At 45.9% G+C, this 24773-nt stretch overlaps 1 protein-coding gene across 2 annotated transcripts in view; it reads right to left on the bottom strand.

The window, feature by feature from the left end:
• LOC147700447 (pregnancy-specific beta-1-glycoprotein 7-like) overlaps positions 1-24773 on the bottom strand; it is a 449496-nt gene that overhangs the window by 384837 nt on the left and 39886 nt on the right. For both annotated transcript variants that reach the window (XM_086935860.1, XM_086935861.1), the window contains exon 2: positions 11260-11577. In XM_086935860.1, coding sequence (XP_086791986.1) covers positions 11260-11577 — 318 coding nt within the window. The remainder of the gene's footprint in view (positions 1-11259; positions 11578-24773) is intronic.

Here is a 24773-nt window from a genome sequence, read left to right on the forward strand (position 1 = left end):
AGCAGTCCTTGTAATTCGCCCATAATTGGAATCAAAAAGCCTAGTGGGAAGTACAGGGTAGTGCAAGACCTGCGCAAGGTAAACAAGATTGTTGTCCCTTGTTGTCCTATTGTGCCAAACCCTGCAGTGATTTTGTATCAAATTCCATGGAATGCTGGATGGTTTACCGTCATTGACTTATGTCACGCATTCTTTTCCATCCCCTTGCATCCAGACAGCAAATTTCTTTTCTCATTTGAATTCGACAGTCATGTCTATGTCTGGAATCGTGTTCCTCAAGGGTACACAGAGAGTCCTTCAATTTTCAATCAGATTTTGAAAAGATGCCTTGAATCATTAGTCTTACCTGGAGAATCAGTTTTGGTCCAGTACATAGACGACCTCTTGGTGGCATCTAAAAGTCGGAATGACTGTGTTACTGATACCATTGCATTGTTGAATCATTTAGGTAAAGGAGGACATAAAGTATCACCAGACAAATTACAGTTCTGTACAAACTCAGTGAAATATCTGGGGCACCAGATAGAAAAAGGTATCCGGAAAGTTACTTCAGAACGAATTAGGATAATTCGAGACATGGAATTACAGAAATACTCAGAAAGAAATCAGAATGTTCCTGGGAGTAGTAGGATACTGTAGACAGTGGATTGTGGGATTTGCAGTCCTAGCAAAGCCATTAATAAAAATGACCAAGATAGGAGCAAAGGATCCAGTTGAAGGGGATGTTGAAAGCATGACATCCTTTGTGAAATTGCGAGACTGTCTATGCAAAGCTCCTGCATTGGGAATGCCTGACTATTTGAAAGACTTTGCCCTGTTTTGTGATACACAAGACAATTGTGCACTCTCAGTCCTAACACAAATTCATGGTCTGACTAGACGTCCAGTGGCATATTTTTCTGCCACCCTAGATCCAGTGGCTGCTGGATTGCCTGGATGTCTGAAAGCAGTAGCTGCAACTTGCATGAGTCTTGAACAAAGTGAATCCATTGTCATGGGACATCTGGTAACTGTGTATGTCCCACATGCAGTTGTAATCCTGCTGACCCGAACCAAGACTCAGTACCTCACACCTAGTCGGCTGACTAAGTATGAAAGAATTCTGGTGGGTGCAGCAAATGTAACTATCACTAGATGTAATAAACTGAATCCAGCAACTCTGTTACCAGATACACTGGCTGAAGAAGTCAAAGAAGAGGTCGAGCATAACTGTATTGACCGAACTGAATTTAGCACAAAACCACGCCCAGATATCAAGGAAACAGCCTTACCAGTAGAAGATATTGAATTGTTTGTAGATGGCTTCATGTCTAAGACATAGTGATGGAGGTCTAAGTGCTGCCTATGCTGTGGTCACTCTAGAAAAGACAATAGATGCATCCTACCTAATTGGATTAAAATCTGCACAAGTAGCCAAATTGGTTGCATTGGCAAGAGCCTGTAAAAATGGGAAAAACAAAAGAGTAACCATATACACTGACAGCCAGTATGGTTACGGGGTTGTGCATGACTTCGGCCAGTTGTGGCTGCAAAGAGAATTCATGACTTCCTCTGGTACCCCTATGAGAAATGGAAAAGTGGTACAGAACCTACTGAAAGCAATCCAGTTACCAAAAGAATTGGCAGTGGTCAAGTGTGCTGCTCACAAATCTGGCAATGATGATGTGACAGCCGGAAACAGATATGCTGACCAAATAGCCCAACATTGTGCAAGACATAAAATGTTATTGAATATCAATTTGGGGGTAGTCGGAAACAGCTGCCAACCTATGGTGTTTGAGGATGTATCAACTTGGGAGGAACTGAAAGGGTTGCAACAGGCAGCAGAACCAGAGGAAAAGGAAAGATGGGAAAAATCTGGTTGTCAACTAAGGAATGCAGATGGTGTCATTGTCTGTAGTGATGGTATGCCTGTGTTTCCAGACAGCATGATTGCTCCTATGGCCAGACTGATACATGGAGACACACACATAGGGAGAGATGCAATGGTCCATGTTTTCAAACAGATATGGTACAATTCGAAGTTCAGGAACATTGCAGAGGCACTTTGCCAGAGGTGCTTAACTTGTCAGCAGTTTAATCCTGGGAAGAAAACAGTGGTGTTACCAAGTACAATTGGAAAGGCAGAGGGTCCTTTTATCAGCCTACAAGTTGACTTTATACAGTTACCCCGTTGTAAAGGAATGAAGTACGTCCTTGACATAGTCTGCCTATTCTCAAAATGGGTGGAAGCTTACCCAGCTAAGAAAAATGATGCTATTACTGTAGCCAATTTGTTACTAAGGGAACTGATACCTAGGTTCGGTTTTCCGGTCACAATTGATTCAGACAGAGTTGGGCATTTTGCCAATGACGTAATAACTCAGCTCTGTGAAGCATTCCAAATTACCCAAAAACTGCACTGTGCATATCATCCAGAGGCTTCTGGAGTGGTAGAACAACTGAATGGCACTAAGGGTGGGCGAAAATCCGTTTCGCTGGCAAATTTGCAGATTTTCCGCGATTTCGCGATCCGTGAATCTTGCGAAATCGCAGTAAAATCCGCGAATCAGCGAGGACGAATTTTCAGCCAAGCAAGGGTTACAGCAGCAGGTGCAAAAGTTGAACCTAATTTCTTTGTAACCTTTTACAAAAGGGTTACAAACAAATTAACTTCAACTTGGACACCTGCTGCTAATTGCTTCCTGGCGCCTCGTTATCTACTTGCAACTATTCTCTGACCCTGCTCTGACCCTTGAAGCAGGGTCAGAGAATAGTTACAAGTAGGCAACGAGGCACCTGTCCAAGGAATTAAACCTCATCAGGAAGCACTTACAGATATAAAAAACAGGAAGAAGGGAGAGGATGGAAAATACACCCATTTTGAGTTGTCAGGAGGGGTTAAACTAAAAGAGACCTTTACAGCACAATTTTCATATGCATTTTGCTAAAAATAAAAAGCTGTATGTTCTGTAGGGGCAACTCAGGAATCTGGCCCTTCAGAGATCCGGCCTCTCTTTCTTTCTCTCGTTCTCTCTCTCCCTCTCTCTTTCCCTCTCTTTCTCTCTCTATCTATCTATCTATCTATCTATCTATCTATCTATCTATCTATCTATCTATCTATCTATCTATCTCTTCTCCCTCTCCCATAAACGACTGCATGGGTAACTTCGCGATGCAAGCGGCTCGCGAAGACGCAAAAAGCCCTGCGAACACGCAAAAAACCCTGCGAACACGCAAAAAAACAAAAATCCGCAAATTCGCACAAATTCGCGAATTTTGCGGATCGCGAATTCACAAATCCGCAAATTCACGGATCGCGAATTCGCAAAATTCACCCATGCTTAAATGGCACTATAAAGTCAAGATTGGGAAAAATGTGTAACTCTACTGGATTGAATTGGATAGACGCTTTACCCCTTATCCTGATGGGACTGAGAAGTATTCCAGACCAAAAACTGGCCTGAGTCCCCATGAGATACTGATGGGAAGAGTGATGCGGCAGGCATGGGTACCAGGACACAAACTGCTAAGTATTTCTGATGATTTGGTACTAGAGTACTGCAAGCAACTGGGTGACCAAGTGCTTTCTATCTCTCACCAGATTGGGGAAGACGCCGTCGCCAGGCCAACAACTCCAGTCCATAATCTGAACCCAGGAGATTGGGTTGTTCTAAAGAAACACACCCGGTCGAGTTGCCTAGCACCGAAGTGGGGGAAACCGAGACAAGTGATTCTTGTCACCACAACTGCGGTGAAGTGTGCAGGTGTACCAAAGTGGATCCATGCTAGTCATACCAAGAGGGTGACAGAAGAAGAAGCAACTGAGGCTGAAGGTTGTCCAGCTGAAGAGTCTCCAGACGTTGGTCCTGAAATAGCTGATGACGAACAACCGAGCACCAGTCAAGACGAGTGGGTGCCAGCAGACGATCTGACTCTCGATCCAATAAGAACCAGAAGATACACCTACTTAGATAGAGAGTGGGATAGTGAGGACGAGACAGGACTAGAAGGAGATAATCAGATAATCGAAATCCATGTCAAATCTGATGAGGAGGAAGGTCAGATAGGGACAGGGCAGGTTATCGACACACCTCCAAGAACTCCAGAGACTGAAAAGGGACAGTTAGAAATTAGGGCAGAAGTTCATGCGGAAGAAAATCAAGGGTTCGAAGTGCATGAACAGGATCAGATAGAAATAGACGAATGTGTTCAGGAAACAGAATTTGAAACAAACGAAAGTCACAATCAGCTTACACCTGAACAAGGCCAGCTTAGTAACCAGGCAGAAGAGACTGAAATAAGACCTGGAACTAGTCAGACAGGAAGGGAAGAAGACAGTGTTGAAACAAATGTGCCACAGCTAAACGAAAATAAACGACCATTAGAAGAAAGCAAAACCACAGTGCCAGTTAAAAGACTCAAAAAGAAGAATAGTGAACCAAGATTCATAAAAAGACTGAAATTAAGATTGAAAACTGTAGAGGAAAAGCTAGAAGACAGGAAAAGGGGCTCTAGTGAAAAAGAGAGAGCTGGAGCCAAACCTAAAAGAAGAAGTAGCAGACTAAAAAGACAAAACGAAAAATATCGGAGTCCTGAATGGACTTACCTAGTGCTAGAGGAATTTGAAGACCTCGAGATAAGTGACGAGAGTGATGAAGAACTGATTACTGACCAAGTTACCGAAGAAGAAGACCCAGCCTGAAAGTTACCCTGCGTAAGCCACCTGTGTAAAGTTACAAAGAGGGGTTGGAAAACTTCTTTTGAGCCACAATGTCTGATTCGAATGTGAATGGAAGACCTAGACGAAATTGTTGTAAAACATGCTGTAAAATATGTTTGTGTAGTGTAGCAATAGTACTGATATTATGGATAGGACTAACAATTACAATACCGTTCATGATAAGTAAAGACTCTATCCTGTATCCTACTAAACTAGTAACAAAAGACTCAGAAGTTCTACCGACAGCAGAGACACCACGAAGTGTAGATAGACGCGATAAAACATTTAGTCTTAGACAAAAATGGACATAGATGCATCAGATGAAGGAGGACTACATTATCACAGAATCAAAAACAGAACACATTTAAATGTATTTGCAAACCTTTTAGTACACTATGTAGAAGCCATGGAAATAGAAGACTGCTATGTCTGTATGAAGCTACCCACTTCTGTAGCTGAAGGTGTGACCTATCACCATTTACCCCTAACCTATGGAATTTCCTGTAGTATTTTAGCAAGCTTATTTTATAGATGAACTTTACAGTATTATTATTCTAACTCTGATGTAATTTTTTCTGAACTTCCTATTCGTGGAAACCTGAATATTGTACATACAAAGAGTGATGCGACACGTTATATGGGAGAATACTTTCTGACGAAAGGTACTATAGATTTAGGTGAAGCACACAGAGATAACTTGACCTGTTCATTACATGAACAAGAGAAAATGTTTCTAAATATGGCAGAGAAAAGAAGAGAAAGTTTCCAAAGAAAGGCCAATGATAAAAGACAGAAAACTCCTAAATGGGCAGAAAACATGGAAAACAACTCAAATGGTGAAGCAAACCCTGCACTGTTACTGGATTTCGAAAGAAAAGGGAAACTTTGTCTTCATAGAGAAAAGACTAGTAATTATAATAACATATTCATTGGTTCCAGTGAATGCGAACACAATTACAAGGTAATTGGAGGTTGGGGTTTCAAAAATGGGTCAGAACCTGTGTTTCCCGGAATTTATTATATATGGAAACAAGGCTTATTTGAAATTGCCGGGTCACTGGTATGGAAGCTGCTATTTTGGAATTGTCTTCCCGAAAATATACCATGTGAATGACGCTGCTGGAAGCAATGAAAATACTAATGGTTTAGTGCGTACTAGAAGAGAAAGTGTAGGAGAAATTCTAGGTGATATATTTAGTGCATTGATACCTGGAGTGGGAGTGGTTCTGAATACACACCGAATTTGCAAATTGTCTACAGTGGCGGATCGGTTATCAACTGACACTGCTGCTGGTTTCCTACTACTGGTCAATACTGAAATGGTTGCGATCAGATCAATGGTTTTACAAAAAAGACTTGCTCTTGATACCTTATTGGCAAAAGAGGGCGGAGTCTGTAGAATGTTGAAGGCGCAACATTGTTGCACTTACATTCCTGATAAAAGTGTTGAAATTAAGAAATATGTGAGAAACATAACTAATTTGGAAAAGGAGCTCAAACCACTGGAGGTTGACAGTGCCTGGAAGAGACTGACTGATGGTCTCTCCTCTGTAGGTAGTTGGTTTTTTAACATAGGTAAAAGTCTCGTGAGTAAAATACTGATGCCAATAGCAGGAATAAGTTTAATTGTGATAATAATAATAATTTGTTTGTAAATGTCAAAAATGCAAAAAGAAGTATGCTGTGAGAGAGGAGTGAAACGGAATGTTGATGAGCTTGAATTGGAAGAGCTGAATAATCAGATCTATAAAAAGATGAAGAATTACCATCCTAATAAGGATGCAGAAAAAAGGCTCAACAAAAAGTTTGTAGAAATTGAAATGGGTGAAATGTGAAAGAGAAAGTTGGCATCTGGTTCTATTAATAGTGATGATAGTAAATATCATCAAAGAAGGGATTGATGGAGCAAGGATTCGCATGTTACGCGACTTGCTTGTACTCATGAACCTCGAATAACGTTAACGTCATAACCAACACGTTTGTCTTATTAATATTGCACTGTTACACTACACGGGGGTGTCCCAGCGACGCTTGCCTATGAGTTTAATAATCCTAACTACACTTGCATCTAAAATGGTCGCTGCTATGCGGGATTCTAGTCTGCGCATGCGTCGGTCATACCCATGTGATGTTATGCACTCGCAGTCCTGGAGGGAACTTGTCGCTCATGCGCAGTATCGCTCAAGATGGCTGCTTTGTTTCTCACATGCTCTTCGCTTGCACTGCTGCTTTTGCTCAGCCGTTTCGTTCTGCTTAACTCCTAATGCTATAGGTATTATAAAGTAAGGGATGTAGTATAGCCAATCATGGTATACAGTGTATTCATTTTTTCTGTGTTTCTAAATTGTTTTCGCTTACTTTTCATGTATCGGTCTTTGCGGGCCTGGGAGAGGTGCGCCCTTCCATCTTTGAAGCCCGTGCAGTACTAATCACGTGATGAGGGAAAAGAGAGTCATGCAGCCGTGGAAATCCGCCAGCTGGCTGCCGAAGCTAAGATGCTCCTGGGAAAATGACCCGAGACCCAGCGAGAAGACTCAAAACTCATACCTGTATTTGTTACATTGTAGTGTTGTAATGTGTGTGTTATTGTTTTCTGAATTTCTATGCCATGGGAACTGGAATGTAAGGGGTGGGTTCAAAAATTGAATATTTAGTATGGGAAAGTTACAATTATAGGTGGTGTCATGACCTAACCACCTCTCTTGTCCAATCCGAAGTTGGGGATCCTTTCACTTGCAACATTAGTGGGTGGTACACTGACCCGAAAACAGTAAAACTAGCCTAGGTTTAGCTAGAGAAATTGTACGACTTGTCCGAATAGCTGACCTGTCACTGACCCTACGAACTCTATAGGTGATAGATACAGAGAGCTGCGGAGCACTCTGTCCGTAATTTCCACAAACTCAGTCTGGGGTAAAGAAACCTTAAGTGCTGGCGAAGCACTTTGCTGGGAGATTCGAGAACCCAATCGGGGTTATTGGCAGATTCCATGCAGAGAGGTAGTAGCGCAGGCGTTGCATCCGAAGCTGCAGGTGTTGGTCGTACTCTTCCGTGAGCCCAGTCCTGATCCATATCCTGGGGTGATCCTGTCCTGATTGTCCATGAGCTGTACCTGCTCGCCTACTGGCATCCTAAGTCCTTGAGGGTTCTTTCCTGCCTTTCCCAACTGACGCGTGGCCAGGGTATGTCTCCCTCCTGTTCTAGGTAAATATATCCTATGTGGGTGTTTGTCTATCTAAATCTTTTCTCTCTCCCGTCTTAAATAAAGCAATCTTGCCTATGTCAAATTTCTCTGTCATTTGACTCTCACGTAAGATATTTTTCTAGTATGTTCCATATTTTCCGTACCTTTAGTAAAACACTGAATTGCTTTGCATATCTAGTATGTTCCACTCTTACATCTTGGAAAGTATCGTTTTCTTCTAAATCACTAGTATAATTTAAAATCAGCATTGCTTAGTATGTTCCCTTTCTTTACCCGCCTTTAGCAACTTCGTGAAAGTCTGATAGACTAAAATTTAGCGTGTTCCTTATTTTTCCCCTTCCTTTACTTTCCGAGTTATAGATGATTCTTACTTTGATTCACAGCTATATTATATTTCTGATCTTAGTTATTGATGTTTTGATCTGTGTAAATTTCATTCTCATGGCATTGGAAGACGAAGATTAATTAGATAAAGGTGTTTAAAACTTCTTGCGTTTGTGGTTATTATAAAAGTGCAAACAAATTCAATGGTATATGATATTTTGGTTTGTGTTATCTTCCTACCCCCTGCTAGCTCCTGATCCGTTGAGATCTTAGGTACCTGTGACAAGGAGTGGTAAGTCAGGTACACGGAAACAAAATTAAGGAAACAAGAATTACTGATAGTGGTGTGTAAGTTACCTGACCAATAAAATATAGTGATAAACACGTTATGGGCCCAGAAGTGCATATTTTGGTAAAATAAGAGTCGGGTGACCTGCGCGCTCTACCAGGAGTACCAAAGGATCAAGGTTGAGACCTTTAGACTCCAGCTCAGGCGAGATCAGTTGGCCCTGGATAAGGTGGTCTTAGAGTACAGAAGGCTAGGAAGCATTTGGGACTAGAGTCTCATGGTGACAACCCCATCATCCCTAGAAGCAGTGTATCCTCTTTGACACTAGGAACCTTAGCAGGATAGTCACTCCTTACCAGGAGGGGGATGACATCCACAAATGGATCACTCCCTTGGAGAGGGCCTGTAAAGTACAGAAGGTCCCTCGTGGGCAGAGGGTAGCTATCCCGTGGCTCTCATTTGATGACAAAGGAAGAGACAAGCTCCTCTCTGTTAGAGAAAAGGATGCTGACAAGAAGACTGTCTTGAAAACTACTCTCATAGATGGGTTTGGCCTAATCACTGAATATTACAGAATTAAGTTCATGGATACACAGAAAGTAGGTACTCAAGATTGGGTTAATTTTTTAGATGTTGCTATTCAGGCTCTGGAAGTCTGACTTCAAGGAAGCAAGTCAGAGGACTATTCAGGATTGTTTACTTTGATCACATCCTTAATAACTGTCAGAATAAACTTTGACCCTCAGACAAATGGGTCCGCGTCAGGGTCAAGCAAAGAAATCTTGGTGGTGGAGGTGACCAGAAGAAGCAAGATTCTTCTAAATCCCAAGACAAAGGTGGGGACAAAAATCAAGAAAAGAAAGAGTCTTCTCAAGGCCCTCAAAAACTTGTGTCTGAGGGTGGGTCCCAAACTCCAAAAAGTGCAAGAAGAATCCTTGGTGCTACTTTTGTAATATGAAGGCCCACGGGACAAAAGATTCTGATTTTCCTAAAGCCGGTGAAGATACTACCATTGCCCCTAAGGAAACTGCACCCCCTAGCTCCGGTACAAGTGGTAGTACTACCCCCAAGGGTTTAGTAGGGTTAACCTTGGTCTCTGAGGAGAATTCTGGCTTAGTCAGAACTCCTACTCAGGCTGTCCTTGTCTGGGATGGTGACATGGATTTTACCACCTTACTGGTAAGTCCCACTAACCTGGGCAAGTAGAGGCAGCATCCTTTAATTAATGGGAAAGAGGCGTGGGCTTACAGGGACACAGGTGCCAGTGTCACAATGGTGACAGAGAAACGGACGTGTCACCTGAACATGCCATGCTCGCTGCTGGCATCAAGTGTGAAAGACTTTCACACAAATTACTCTGCCTGAGCCTTTTCTGCTACTCGTTGTCCGTCTTATCTGTTAAGTAGAATGCAGGCGCGTGCTCCACATTAATGTCTTGTGTTCAAATTTTTTAAAATAATTGAATATAAAAAATCACTGTCTGTTGGACAGCTTCAAATATAGCACTGACTGAGCCTATATTTATCTTCTTTGTATATTACTTTCCTTTAGGGACCATGGTACCTAAAACAAGTCACCAGGGCTCATGCCAAACAGCTCAGCACTGAGTGAGCCCTGGATCCTGGAAAAATGGACCTCGGCTTGCAGGTACTCTTCAACTCAAACTCACTTCCTGGGTCCCAACTGACTCATTCGACCATCTGTGGTAAGACTGCAACCGCGACATACCCACTGATAAGTATTGAGTAGGCGGTTGTATATCCTCTTTACACACGACCATCGTGGGGTTCCTAGACTCTCACCTGGGGTGGTTCTTTGGGTCTCTGAATCTTTTACGCCTCCTAGGTCCAGTCTCGACTTAGGTTGGGGTTCGTATCCCACTATTTTGATATATGGTCTGGTCTCTCCTCTGGGGCCACTGTGTATTCTTGCTACTGACTGTTTTATGACCAAAGTATTTTGTGCATTGTGTATATTTCTGGGTAGGAGATACCGTAAAGTGTTATTGAGTGATTGTAATAAATATCTATTTTTATAAATACACTGTGTGGTTCTTTTTTGCTTCGCCTATACTAAAGGATTAGATACTGGTAAACTGAGCTGCTTTGCACTCTGCCTAGATCAAGCCTGAAGGCTGCTCTCCACAGCTACCACTTAGAGAGCTTTCTACGGTTCCCTAACCCACTAAAATCACCATAAGGGCTGCCTGGATTAGTGCAGGGGGCCCACTTACATAAGTGTACACCATATACTGACCCTGCTTCTCACAGTGCCTCTGAGAGGTTAACAGATCTGCAGTCTCAGCTGTTCTCTTCCAAACCCTTCTCTCAAAATGGTGAAAATGTCCTGTTCTTGTGAATCCAGGGAAATGAAGTCCGAATGAGGGGGTTGGAGGCCTTGAGAGAGGTTACATATAGCTGAATATAGTACTTGTGTTGTTAAATTGAAAATAGTATCACTTTCATCACAGAATCTACTTTATTTAGCCCCAGGGGGCCTCCAAGCTTCGTTAACCGCACAGCAGGTGAGACATGATGTGTGTGGGGGACGGGGGAGGGGAGAGACACTGAAAAGCAACGCAGAGCATCCTGAGGTCACGTCACGTGACCTGCTGGAGTGCACATGGTGTGATCACTAGATCTGCACCAGGCCCGACCAGTGCAGGATCAGCGATCACTCCTCCCGCCTGAGCTGCAGAATATTAGAATCACAAAAGCAAGCATCAGATCTGCGCCTCACCCTGAACCTGCAGCCGGAAGCACCAAGAGAAGGTGGTTCCATTTCTTAACGTCGCCTCCACGCTGTAGTTTCCCGTGTCCTCTGGAGTTGTGTCAGACAGCTCCAGGCTCCCGTTAGCAAAAGGTTGGCTGTTGGACAGCTTGGGTCCCACAATCGTTCCATCTTTTATCCTAGCCACACGCTCGATCTGGTTCTTTCTCCACTTGAAGTCACAATTCCCGGAACAGCGGGCCACCTCTGAGTCACTGAGATGGAGCAGGGCGGTGCCGCCGGGGGCCACATAGACCCGGGCACAAGTCTCTCCTCCAGCAGACAGACCTGTAGGAAGGAATGAGAGAGAAAGAGGGGGCACGTGAGTCCAGGGGCGTAGGAGACACTACATTTCTGGGGGGGACAGGGACAACCTTTTGGACTTTCTAGTGCGCCGATTCAAATCGTCCATTGTCTAGGAACCGTACACTCCGTTAACAGAATACACTTGCATCGTTTTGTAGTGAAACATTGATGAAGACAGGCATGTAGTCACAGTTTGCAAGTATGCTTCGATTCACAAAGTAATTAGACCAAATGTGAAAAAACCTGTTTTTGAATCTCACATCTTCAAGAACACAGCAAACAAAGATGGGGCGAAAAAGGAACAATAAACGGAATGCTCTTACGACATGTGCATGATTGTGAGGGACTGTACAATTTACTTGTGAGGAAGCACATCTTTAACAACTGTCAAAATCACCAACTGCACCACTACATGGTGGGCTCGGGTCTTACCTCCCCCCAAGTACAGGGAAAGAAGGCAGACAAGTGGGTCCGTACCAGAGTGCAACAAAGATCTCATGGTGGTGCTGACCAGAAGGAGCAAGATTATTGTAAGGCCCAAGAGAAAGGTGGGGAGAAATCTAAAGAAAAGAGTCTTCCGAAATCTTTCTATGGGGGTAGGTCCCATTCCTCTTCCTACTCTAACAAGAAACCTTGGTGCTATTTGTGTAAGGAAAAAGGTAAAAGGACGAAGGGTGCCGATTGCTCTAAGTCTAGCACCAATACTGTTACTACTACCCCTAAACCTCCTAGTGCCCCTAGCAATAGCACTTATAGTAGTAGGGCCTCCAAGAGTTTAGCTGGGTTAACCTTGTGTACTAAAGTGGGTTCTGGCCTGGCCAGGACACCCACTCAGGCTGTTTTAGTCTGTGATGGTGGCACTGAGCTCGCCACCCTTATGGTAAGTTCCACTAACATGGGCAAATGGTCAGGAAGCTGTGGCATACAGGGACACTGGGGCCAGTGTCACTATGGTGACATAAAAACTTGTGTTTACCAAGCAGATTCTACTTGGACAGATTTACCAAGTGACCAATGCTAACAATAGCAGGACAGATCATTCCATGGCAGATGTCAATCTCAGCTGGGGAGGGGTAACTGACCCAAAGAGAGTTGTGGCATCCCCCAACCTACCTGCGGACTGTCTACTGGGCAAGCATTTGGAAACTTCAGCCTGGTGTGAAGTGGAGTTCAGGACTCATGTAGAAATGATGGTAATTTCAGCCAGTGTCTTTGCTGTCACAAGGGCTGAGACCAAGAAGTTAAGCACTGAGGGAGCCCTGGATCCTGAAGAAATGGACGAGCCAGCTCCCAAGAGAAGGAGCAAGAAGGATACAGATGTATCCTCCTCTCAGGCTTACAATGAGAAGCAGACTCCTCAGGGAGATGATCTCAGTACTTGTGAAGGAGCTGTACTAGAGGAGCTTGGGCCTGACAAGGCAGAGAAACTGGGGCCAGGGGTCCTTTAAGGGAAGACTTCAGTCTGGAGCAGAAGGCCTGCCCCTCTCTTGAACAACTCAGACATCAAGCTGCTGCTGAGGAAGCAGGACATTTCAGTAGGTCCCACAGGACTTATCAGGAAGGAGGGCTCCTGTTTTCAGAAAGTAGAGACCCCAAGCCTGGTGCTACCAGGAGTTTGGTCATACCTATGAAGTTCAGGGGGTTCTTATTGACCCTGGCACGCGACATTCCCCTTGCAGAACATCTTGGGCAAAGCAAGAACTTGGTGCAGGCTTGTCTCTTATTTATTTATTAATAAAATTTATAGAGCGCATACGTATGCCCGTAGGCGTCTTGGCGCTGAATTACAACATAGGATCTCTGAGTAGAAGCAGCACAGAGGCAAAATGGACTTTACTGATTAAACAACCATGTCTTCACCTGCTTCCTAAACTGGAGAAGAGATTGGACCGATCTGATTGTCGGCGGAAGAGAGTTCCAGAGTCTGGCTGCAGACACCGTGAAACGCCGGTCACCCCAGGTAACCGTTCTGGTGCGAGGTACTGCTAGTTGATGCAGTTGCATTGATCTTAGTTGTCTTGAGGGACAGTAGATAGAGAGCTGCTCTTGCAGAAACTTCGGGCCTTGATTGTGAATCGCTTTAAAAGTTAAACACAATGCCTTAAATTTAATGCGGTTTTTAATTGTTAGCCAGTGATAGCTCTTAATTGTGTGACTGACTGATTTAAATTTAGGGGTCCTGGATAATAATCTGGCAGCCGCGTTTTGGATCATTTGAAGCTTGGAGATCACCCGGGCTTGTGCATTGGTAAATAGGCCATTACAGTAGTCCAGGGAGGACAGCACAAGTGTGCTTACCACCGTTTTTCCAGCGCTATCAGAAAGAAAAGGGATGATTTTCCTTATCAGTCTGAGTTTGTGGTGCGCATTTGCTACTGTCTGATTGGCATGTGCTTCAAAATTAAGCTTCTCATCAAAGACTATACCCAGGTTTCTAACCTTGGCTGATGGAATTGGTAAAGCTCCCAAGGACGGGGGCCACCATGCTGGAGACCATTGTGGGATGATTTTGCCAAAAATGACCACCTCCGTCTTTTCGGAGTTTAACCGCAAGCAATTGGCGTGCATCCAGTCCTTGATTGCCATCATGCCTTCTTGAAACAGTGCCGCTACCTGTTCCCCGTCATTATTCATAGCGAGCACCAGCTGGGTGTCATCAGCATAGGAGGTAAGACTCATGTGGTAGGATTTAATCACTCTCGCTAAGTCCAACACGTAGATATTGAACAGTGTTGGACTTAGCGATGATCCCTGGGGGACTCCACAAGGTAAGGCAAGTTCCGGTGATTTAAAGGATCCCAGCGTAACTGCCTGAGTTCTACTGGAGAGAAACGAGGTTAGCAGGTCCCTGACGCTGGATCGGATGCCCAGATTTCCTACACGGTCAATCAAGATGGAATGATTGACCGTGTCGAAAGCCGCCGATAGATCCAGCATTATGAGGACAGCTGTCCCTCCATGGTCTCTGATGGTTCTAATGTCATCTGCCGCTTTGATGAGAGCTGTCTCCGTTCCATGGAGCTTTTGAAACCCAAACTGCATGTCATCCAGTAGTTTGTTTACTTTCATTGGCCACACATGTCTGAGGACACCAGGGAGTTTTGTCAATCCTGTGTCACCTGCCAAGCCAGTGGTAAGTCAGGTGGCACTACAAAAGCCCCCTCAATCCCACTGCCAGTGGTTTGGGTTCCCTCTGAGAGGGTAGGGATAGACATTGCAGGTACTTTAAACCCTCCAACAGCATCTGGACAAAGTTTTATCTTAGTGGTGGTAGAACATGGTATTAGATATCCAGTGGCTATTCCTCTTAGGACCACTACAGCTCCTGCAGTGGCCAGGGCTCTCCTGGGAATCTTTTCAGAGTTAGGTTCCTTAAGGAGGTCTTGTCAGACAGAAGTACTAACTTCATTTCTAGCTACATCACTGCTATGTTGAAAGAGTGCAGTGTAAACTATACGTTTTCCACACCCTACCATCCACAGGGCAATGGGGTTGTTGAGAGGTTCAACAAGACCCTCAAAGGTATGATCATGGGACTCCTAGAAAAGCTGATGTGAAACTGGGATGTCTTACTACCTTGCCTTCTCTTTCCCTACAGAGAGGTTCCTCAGAAGGGGTGGGCTACAACCCATTTGAACTTCTGTTTGGACATCCAGTACACTTAAACTTGGAAACAGGCCTGCCATTAAAGCCTATGTGACATGGTACTTGTACCTCTCACAACAGCTATAGGTTCCTTATATCTGAGGACACTGCGCTTAAAAACTGGTAGGCAGGATGCTTGGTTCCAAATTTAAGGGTGCCCTTGCATGAGCAGGACACCCCTACGGGCCCGGAGTTGATCCTCCAGGCTTTATATGAGCGATCAGCCATTTTAAGGTATATTGTGGACATCAGTTATTATGAGATGTCTAAATAAATAATAGCTGCACTGATACTGGTCATGTTTTGTATCAAACATGTTGGAATCATACCCAAACACTGACTCTGGTGTTAGAAGAATGATCCCAACTACTGGGGGCTCCTTAGATGACTCTCCTGTACTCCAAGTAACAACCTTTCAGGGTCTGCCAGCAACCTAGTGCTGCCGACCACAGACATGATTCTGCCCTCCTGCTCCGCACTTGAGCAAGAGAAGGTAGAACAATAGGTTTCCTGTCACAGGGAGGTGTGACCACCTCCCAGACAAGACGTATTGTATTGGCCTGGGGTGGGGCGATTGCCAGTGGCACCAGACTGCTTTGAAGGGCCAAATGTGTGCCTGCCTTGCATACTTCTGGTTGAGACAGTTCAGGAACCCCTGGTTTCCACTCTGGCGCAAAACTGGACAAAGAAAAAGGGGAGTATCCTCCTCACTGTCCAGCTCCTCTTCTGGGAGGGACCCCCGAGTCGTTCCAACCCTTTCCCTAGGGGACTTAAGGGCTCCCCGTGGGTAGGTCCTCTGATTCTTCGTGGAACAAGACTCACCTCTAAAACCAATACACTCTTCTACCATTTGGGCACTTCGACTCCGTCCGGCTTTGACTGGACCCGAGATTGCATCAAGGAAGGGTCCTGCTGTTCCTGGTCTCGCTGTTCTTCAAGTCGTCTGCGTCGTCTGTGCATCACTAAAGTTCTCCAGAAGGACTGTGGGCATCAAGGGCATCAAGGACATCCAAAGTAATCTCCCTTGTCATGAAGGAGTCACTACCCTGCATCTGCAGGCACTGCAACAAAGCTGACCAGCCTGCTGCTCCAGTCATCCAACAGACTTCACACGGCCCAGCAACACAGGTGGTGTTTCTACAGCCCCTAGAGGCCTGACCTATCTTCTCTGCAATTTTGAGGACAGTATAGCTCATCGAAGCCGCTGGGACCAAACTCATGTACACTGCGATGAATTGCTGATGCCAAGATTTGTTGGCTCTGCACTCCAGAGATATTTGGGCTACAAGATGAATCACCTTCTAGCACCTCATCCCTCAAAGATCAACATCCTCACTGCATCCTCTGCACCGTGGGCCTCCATCTTTTGTGAGCTGCCTGAGGTCCTCTTGCGACTTCTGTTCCTACGGCATGTGGGTCCTCTTGAGGGTTTTCCTTTGCTTGAGTGGGCTCCCCTTCTTGCTCAGGGCCTGCTTTGACTCTCCTGCACTTGGTGAGTTGCTTGGATCTTACTAGTCCCAATGTTTGCTTTCTGCGCCATTTGTGGTTACTAAGGCTTGTTGGTCCTCCCGCTAGACACTGACCACCTGAACACCGAAAGCTTGTGCATGGCTCCTGGTCTTCCTCAGCATCTCCTGGTCCTCGCAGCTGCAGCAACACAGTCACCGTCTTCACTCTTGAACCTCCCACCATCGGTGGGAATTGTGCTTCTGTGCTTCCTGGTCACTTCTGAGTGCATAGACTGAGTGCATAGACTCTATCCGCTCTGCTTGCAGGTTCTTTTCTTCAAGAATCCATTCTTGGATTCCACCAGACTCCTTCACATGCTTCTTCAGAGGCATCTTCTTTGAAGTCTTCCTTTGTTGACTATGGCAGGTTCCAACATCAATTCACCCCTATGCACCCGGCCTCCCTGGTGCAGGAAACCTGGTTCCTGGGACATCCATGGGTGGGATGACTCTCCAACCTCTCAAACTTCAAAGGGTTTCTTCGGGGTCCTCTTGGAAGGGTCCTTCTTCTGTAAAAACTGCAATCGCGACTTCTCCATTGACTTCCACTGGGCATGCAGCTGTGTTTCTACTCTGCACACAGCCCCTTGGGGTTCCTGGGTACTTACCTTGGGTAGTTCCTTGTGTTCCCATCTCCTATGAGTTTTCTGGTCCAAGTCCCGTTCTCCTTGAAGTTTGAATACCACTTTCTTCGCATATGGTTTGGTCTTTCCCTGGACACCAGTGTATATTTGTGCTACTTACCTAATTATTTTGAAGTATTCTTGTGTGTATTGTTGATATCTCTGGGTAGGAGATATACCAATGTGTTAGTGATTGTGTTGCATAATAAATAGCCTTATTCTCATAAACACTGTGCAGTTCTTTTTCTTCTAATCTACACTGTTGATAAAATATGGTAAAACAAGCTGCTCTACACTCCTTCTGCCTAAGCCTGAAGGCTGCTCTCCACAGCTACCACTGTGAAAGCCTAAGGTCAGCAAAGGCCACTAAAATCACCATAATGGTTGCCTGTATTAGTGCAAGGTGCATCACTCCTAAGAATGTGCACCATATCCTAAGCCAGCCTCCCACTAAACCGCCAACACCAGTTCTCTAATATACTTCTCCCAACAGTGCATAAGTCCTAAAAAAAGAAGTGGGGCACTAGCCAAGTTAGGCAGTATGTAAGTGACATCACAGCGCATGACATCGCACGTGACATCACAGCACATGACCTCACAAGAAATTATATCACAAAAAATCACATCAGATTCTAAGACCTCGCATATGTTAAGCAGGTCTATCATGAGTTTATTTGAGTGCATCAAAATATTTAACAAATTATAGTTTGCGTCGAAGTTGTGCCAAAAAGTGATGCAACCCTGGTGCAAGGACTAGGCCTCCACCTATACATTTATTTATTAAAACTCTGTCAAGTCAAGTCAAGTCAAAGAATTTATATAGCGCTCTACATACCCAGAGGGTCTCAAGGCGCTTGAGGAGGGGAGGGGAATTACTTGTCAAATATCCACGTTTTAAGTTGCTTTCTGAATGCTAGGTGATTCTGGGTAAGGCGAAGGTGAGTGGGAAGGGAGTTCCAGGTTTTAGCTGCCAGGTAGGAGAAGGATCTACCTCCCATGGTGGTTTTGTTGATGCGAGGTACAGTGGCAAGGGCTTGGTTGGATGATCGTAGCTGGCGGGAGGGGGAGTAGAAGGACAGTCGTGTGTTGAGGCATTCTGGTCCGATTTCGTAGAGTGCTTTGTGTGCGTGGGTTAGTAGTCGGAAGGTGATCCTCTTATTGACGGGAAGCCAGTGGAGGTTTTTCAGGTGACCAGAGATATGTTCTTTACGCGGGATGTCTAATATGAGCCTGGCTGAGGCGTTTTGAATTCGTTGGAGTTTTTCTGGAGTTTAGCGGTAGTACCGGCGTAGAGGGTGTTTCCGTAGTCCAGTCGGCTCGTGACCAGGGCGTGGGTGACCGTTTTCCTAGTTTCGGTGGGGATCCAACGAAATGTTTTTTTGAGCATGCGAAGAATGTTGAAGCAGGATGAAGAGACGGCGTTGACTTGTTTGTACATTGAAAGTGAGGAATCCAGGATGACGCCCAGGTTCCGTGCATGGTCTGTCGGGATGGGTGCTTTTCCAAGGGCTTCTGGCCACCAAGAATCGTCCCATGCGGAGGGGGAGGTACCTAATATAAGGACTTCTGTTTTATCAGAGTTCAGTTTCAGACGGCTATGTTTCATCCATTCGGCAACTTCTTTCATTCCTTCGTGTAGGTTAGTTTTGGCGGTGCGAGGGTCATTGGTGAGTGATAGGATCAGTTGAGTGTCGTCCGCGTAGGAGATGATGTTGAGGTTGTGTTGGCGTGCGATGGTCGCGAGGGGGCTCATGTATACGTTGAAAAGGGTGGGGCTGAGTGAAGATCCTTGTGGAACGCCGCAGATGACTTCAGTGGCCTCTGACTTGAATGGTGGGAGGCGGACTCTCTGGGTTCTTCCGGTGAGGAACGAGGTGATCCATTCTAGTGCTTTTCCTTGGATTCCAATGTTTCTGAGGCACTGTAGAAGGGTGTTGTGGCAGACTGTGTCGAAGGCTGCGGAGAGGTCGAGGAGGATGAGGGCGACTGTGTCTCCATTGTCCAGTAGGGTTCGAATGTCGTCTGTTGCTGCGATGAGGGCGGTTTCAGTGCTGTGTTTGGCTCGGAAGCCGGACTGTGAGGAGTCGAGGGAGTTGTTGGCTTCAAGGAAGGCGGCGAGCTGGTTGTTGACAGCTTTCTCGATGACTTTGGCCGGGAATGGAAGGAGCGAAATAGGACGGTAGTTTTTGAGTTCGGTGGGGTCCGCTGTGGGTTTTTTCAGAAGGGCGCTGAGTTCTGCGTGTTTCCAGCTGTCCGGGAAGGTGGCGGAGTTGAGGGAGCAGTTGATGACGTCTCTGAGGTGCGGTGCTATGATGGAGTCTGCTTTGTTGAAGATGTGGTGAGGGCATGGGTCAGTTGGGGATCCTGAGTGGATGGAGTTCATCAGGCGGATAGTGTCCTCAGTGGAGATTGGATTCCAGTCATTGAGGATGTTCGAGGGTGGTGAAGGTCCAGCAGATGGTTGGGTGGGTTGGTCTCCGGGTTGGTTGTCGAAGCTGTTGTGGATGTCTGCAATTTTGTTGTGGAAGAATGAGGCTAGGGAGTCGCAGAGGGCTTGAGAGGGGGTGATGTCGTTGGAGTTGGCCGAGGGATTGGTGAATTCCTTGACGATGTTGAAAAGTTCCTTGCTGTTGTGGGCGTTGCTATCTAGTCGGTTCTTGAAGGCCGTTTTCTTGGCTTTTCGGATCAGTTGGTGGTGTGTGCGAGTGGCGTTTTTGAAGGCTTCCTTGGTGCTGGTGGTTGGGTCTTTTTTCCAGGCCTTCTCCAGGGAGCGGCAGAGTTTCTTGGATTTCTTGAGATCATCGTTGAACCAGGAGGCTTTCTTGCTGCCAAGTTTGATATGTCGTTTTTTCAGTGGAGCTAGGATGTCGGCGCTGTTGGATAACCATAGGGTGAGGATGGTGGCGGCTTGGTCGGGGTTTGAGGAGTGGGCTGGGGGGTTTAGAAGAAGCGATGAGGAGATCTGGTCGATGGTGATTTTGTTCCAGTTTCTTTGCAGAGTTGGTTGGGGGTGGTTGTTGGGTTTGGGCTTGTTGTAGGTAAAGTGGACGCAGTTGTGGTCAGTCCAGAGGAGAGCCGTAGTGTGGCTGAAGGATATATGGTTGCTGGAAGTGAAGATAGGGTCGAGTGTGTGACCTGCGATGTGGGTGGGGGAAGTGACCAGTTGTTTAAGTCCGAGGTTGGCGAGGTTGTCCAAAAGGGTGGTGAAGTTATGGTCGTTGCTCTTTTCAAGGTGAAAATTGAGGTCTCCCAGAAGGATGTAATCTTTGGATGGGAGGGCGTGTGGAGTGATGAAATCCGTGATGTCCTCACTGAATTGTGCGCGGGATCCTGGAGGTCTGTAAAGGAGGGTGCCTCTGAGTGTGGTTTTGGGGTCGGTGTGGATCTGGAAGTGAAGGTGTTCAGAGTTGGCGAGATTGACGTCAGAGCTGGTTGAGATGTGGATGGATTTCTTGTGGACGATAGCGATTCCTCCTCCTGTGTGGCCGGTACGGTCCTTGCGTATGATCTTATAGTCTTCTGGGATGGCAATGGTGATGTCTGGGGCGGAAGAGGCGTTCATCCATGTTTCTGTTAGGAAGGCGACGTCCGGAGATATGGTGTCTAGTAGATTCCAGAGGTCGATGGCGTGCCTGTGGACTGAGCGGGTGTTGAGCAGGATGCATTTTAGGTGGTTGGGGTCGGATATCTGTTGTGTGTTCGTAGATGAGGAGTTATTCTTGGTGCCGTCGAACTTGCAGGAGTAGCAAGAGAAGGGTCCATGGGTGTGTCCAGGAGCGGCTTGGACGCAGTTGGGGGAGCGGCCGGGGTTAAGGGTTAGGAGGGTGGTGGCATCGTAGGTAATGCGGGAGGACTGGGCAATGCGAGGGCCAGGGGGTATGGCGCTAGGCGCGGTCCAGGCGCGGACGGGCGTAGACGGGCTTACCTTTGGCGCATCTTCGGCGCGGATTGGGCGCGAACGCTGCGCGTGTACGTTGCGCGCATGGGCTACTGTCATATATGGATGGTGGGAAGGGTGAGGGGCGAGGGCGGCTCAGCTGGGAGGCGGGGCGGGCTCAGGTCAACACGGAGCACAACAACAACAGAGACAAAATGGAGGGGGGAGTCGAGCAGGGCGCCGGGGGATATCGCGCAATTAACTCAATGGCTAGACAAATATGGTGCAAGCAAGCGAGGTGCAGTCAATACAATTAAATAGCAGTTCAAAATATGGCACAGTCAATCAATGCAGCGCAGTTCAACAATACCGGCAAGCAAGCGAGTTCAATACAATTAATTAGCAGTTCAAAATATGGCACAGTCAATCAATGCAGCACAGTTCAACGATACCGCTTCTCGGTGGAGAGACAGGGGAGCGACCACTCAGGGCAGAAGCAAAGAGGGATCACAGCGCTTCTGGGACCGGGAGCGCTGTAAATAGTTAGTGGGAGGGCGGCTCAGCTGGGAGGCGGGGCGGGCTCAGGTCAACACGGAGCACAACAACAACAGAGACAAAATGGAGGGGGGAGTCGAGCAGGGCGCCGGGGGATATCGCGCAATTAACTCAATGGCAAGACAAATATGGTGCAAGCAAGCGAGGTGCAGTCAATACAATTAATTAGCAGTTCAAAATATGGCACAGTCAATCAATGCAGCGCAGTTCAACGATACCGGCAAGCAAGCGAGGTCAATACAATTAATTAGCAGTTCAAAACATGGCACAGTCAAACAATGCAGCGCAGTTCAACGATACCGCTTCTCGGTGGAGAGACAGGGGAGCGACCACTCAGGGCAGAAGCAAAGAGGGATCACAGCGCTTCTGGGACCGGGAGCGCTGTAAATAGTTAGTGGGAGGGCGGCTCAGCTGGGAGGCGGGGCGGGCTCAGGTCAACACGGAGCACAACAACAACAGAGACAAAATGGAGGGGGGAGTCGAGCAGGGCGCCGGGGGATATCGCGCAATTAACTCAATGGCAAGACAAATATGGTGCAAGCAAGCGAGGTGCAGTCAATACAATTAATTAGCAGTTCAAAATATGGCACAGTCAATCAATGCAGCGCAGTTCAACAATACCGGCAAGCAAGCGAGGTCAATACAATTAATTAGCAGTTCAAAATATGGCACAGTCAATCAATGCAGCGCAGTTCAACGATACCGCTTCTCGGTGGAGCGACAGGGGAGCGACCACTCAGGGCAGAAGCAAAGAGGGATCACAGCGCTTCTGGGACCGGGAGCGCTGTAAATAGTTAGTGGGAGGGCGGAAAGAAAGAAATTGGTAATGAGGAGAAATATGGCTGTATATCTGTTCTGCTTAATTTGTTAGAAATTCTGCATTTTAATATATCGTATGGGGTTAAGGCACCTGGTGCAGTGATCTTTATGTACCCAGTAAATCTCAGGAAATAATGATAATAATGGTAAGATACCTCTGGAGGTGAATGCTCTTGCAGAAGAGGCAGTTGTTTTGTTTAGTCCGAGTTTTGAATCAATGCAGCATAGAGGGTTAATATGTCTCACGCAAAGCACATCATGTGATATACAGATGACGGATATTTCTTTTATGGGTTATTGATTGAAGCACAGAGATCCTTTATTTACTTGCAGTTCATGAATTGTAATCCTTATAATATAGCACAGTGAATTATAAAGGAAAGGACATGCGACTCCTACAACTTGTAACCCTCACTATCTTATGCAACACATCCTGTAAATTGATTTACATACATATGGTTTATTGTGTATGTGTGATTTAAAGCGCTACAAAAACACCCTGGATTGGGTTGGGTAGCTCTATAAAAGAAAGAAGACAAAATAGTGGTATTAAAATAGTTATTTGAGTAAATATTAGGACAGACCAACACATCTGACACAACATAATGCAAGATAGCTAAGACTATGTTTGATGCTAATTGTTCTCATGTTCCAGGGCAAAGTTCAACTGCTCAAAATAAACATTCCAACAAAACATTAGGCTTTGAGTGGCTGAATTGTGCAGTGTGAAACAGTCAAATGAGGTAGGGTCTGAGCTGAGGAGGGGCAGTATGCAGTCAGCCCGGGCCGACATTAGGGTGGTGCGACTGGTGCCACTGCACTGGGCACCAAGCTCAGGTGGCGTCATTTGCCTCTGACCAAAATGCATGCACTGTCCTCTTCCATTTCCGCAACATCGTGAAAATAGAATTGGACAAATGCGCTCACGTGGTTGAGGATGGATGTACACGGACAAAAAGTATGACCCTCTGAGGATGCCTTCTCCGCCGCTGCATATGCAACAAGCTCTGCTGCTGGGCCCTGAGTCCACCACTGTACCAGTGCTTGAGCTGTGCAACAACAGTTAGTTTAAGCAGCTGTGCACCCTCGGGCTTCTGACAACAAGCCCGAGAGCCCTCGCAGGAGCAACCATCAGGAGAGGAACAGCACTGGCCTTCACCCAAGGTCCATCACAGGAAATTGAGGCAAAGCACTGTGGCTGAAAACACAGCTTCTGTCTTTTGGTATGTACAAGCCTTAATTGTCTCACTGTTTTTCATGCCTTTACGTTTTATTGTGAACAGTCTGCTTGTCAATGTTTTTACTTTACAGCCGGCCCCTTTACACTGCTGTTCTGATCCATACTGTCTTACTTTACAGTGGTGGACAGTCTGCCTGTGCCTATTAAAACTATTCTCCTGATACCAGAGGCCTATCAGTGTGACATGGACCCCAGTGCAAGAAAAAAAATGGCCCTTCAGGCCAGTGGGTCCCAGCGACACTGTTTGCTTAAGTCTGTCTTAAGTCTGTCTTAAGTTTGTCTTAAGACAAACTTAAGACAAAATCCTAACTTCTGTGAATACCAAAAGTAGTAAATTCATTCTGTGAATGCCAAAAGTAGTAAGTGCATTCTGTGAATGCCAAAAGTAGTAGGTGCATTCTGTGAATACCAAAATAGTAGTAAGTTTAGGATTGAGTCTTAAATTCATTCTGTGAATCGGGCCCTCTATCTGTCTATCGCCCTCACTCTATCTATCTATCGCCCTCACTCTCTCTATCTATCACCCTCACTCTCTCTATCTATCGCCCTCACTCTATCTATCTATCGCCCTCACTCTATCTATCTATCTATCTATCTATCTATCTATCTATCTATCTATCTATCTATCTATCTATCGCCCTCACTCTCTGTCTATCGCCCTCACTCTAACTGTCTATCGCCCTCACTCTATCTGTCTATCGCCCTCACTCTGTCTATCGCCCTCACTCTATCTATCTATCGCCCTCACTCTATCTATCCTACCTATCTATCTATCTATCTATCTATCTATCTATCTATCTATCTATCTATCTATCTATCTATCTATCGCCCTCACTCTATCACCCTCACTCTATCTATCGCCCTCAGTCTATCTGTCTATCACCCTCACTCTATCTGTCTATCTATCGTAC

This window comes from Lissotriton vulgaris, chromosome 8 (genome assembly GCF_964263255.1).
Source record: "Lissotriton vulgaris chromosome 8, aLisVul1.2, whole genome shotgun sequence".
Taxonomy (NCBI): Eukaryota; Metazoa; Chordata; class Amphibia; order Caudata; family Salamandridae; genus Lissotriton; species Lissotriton vulgaris.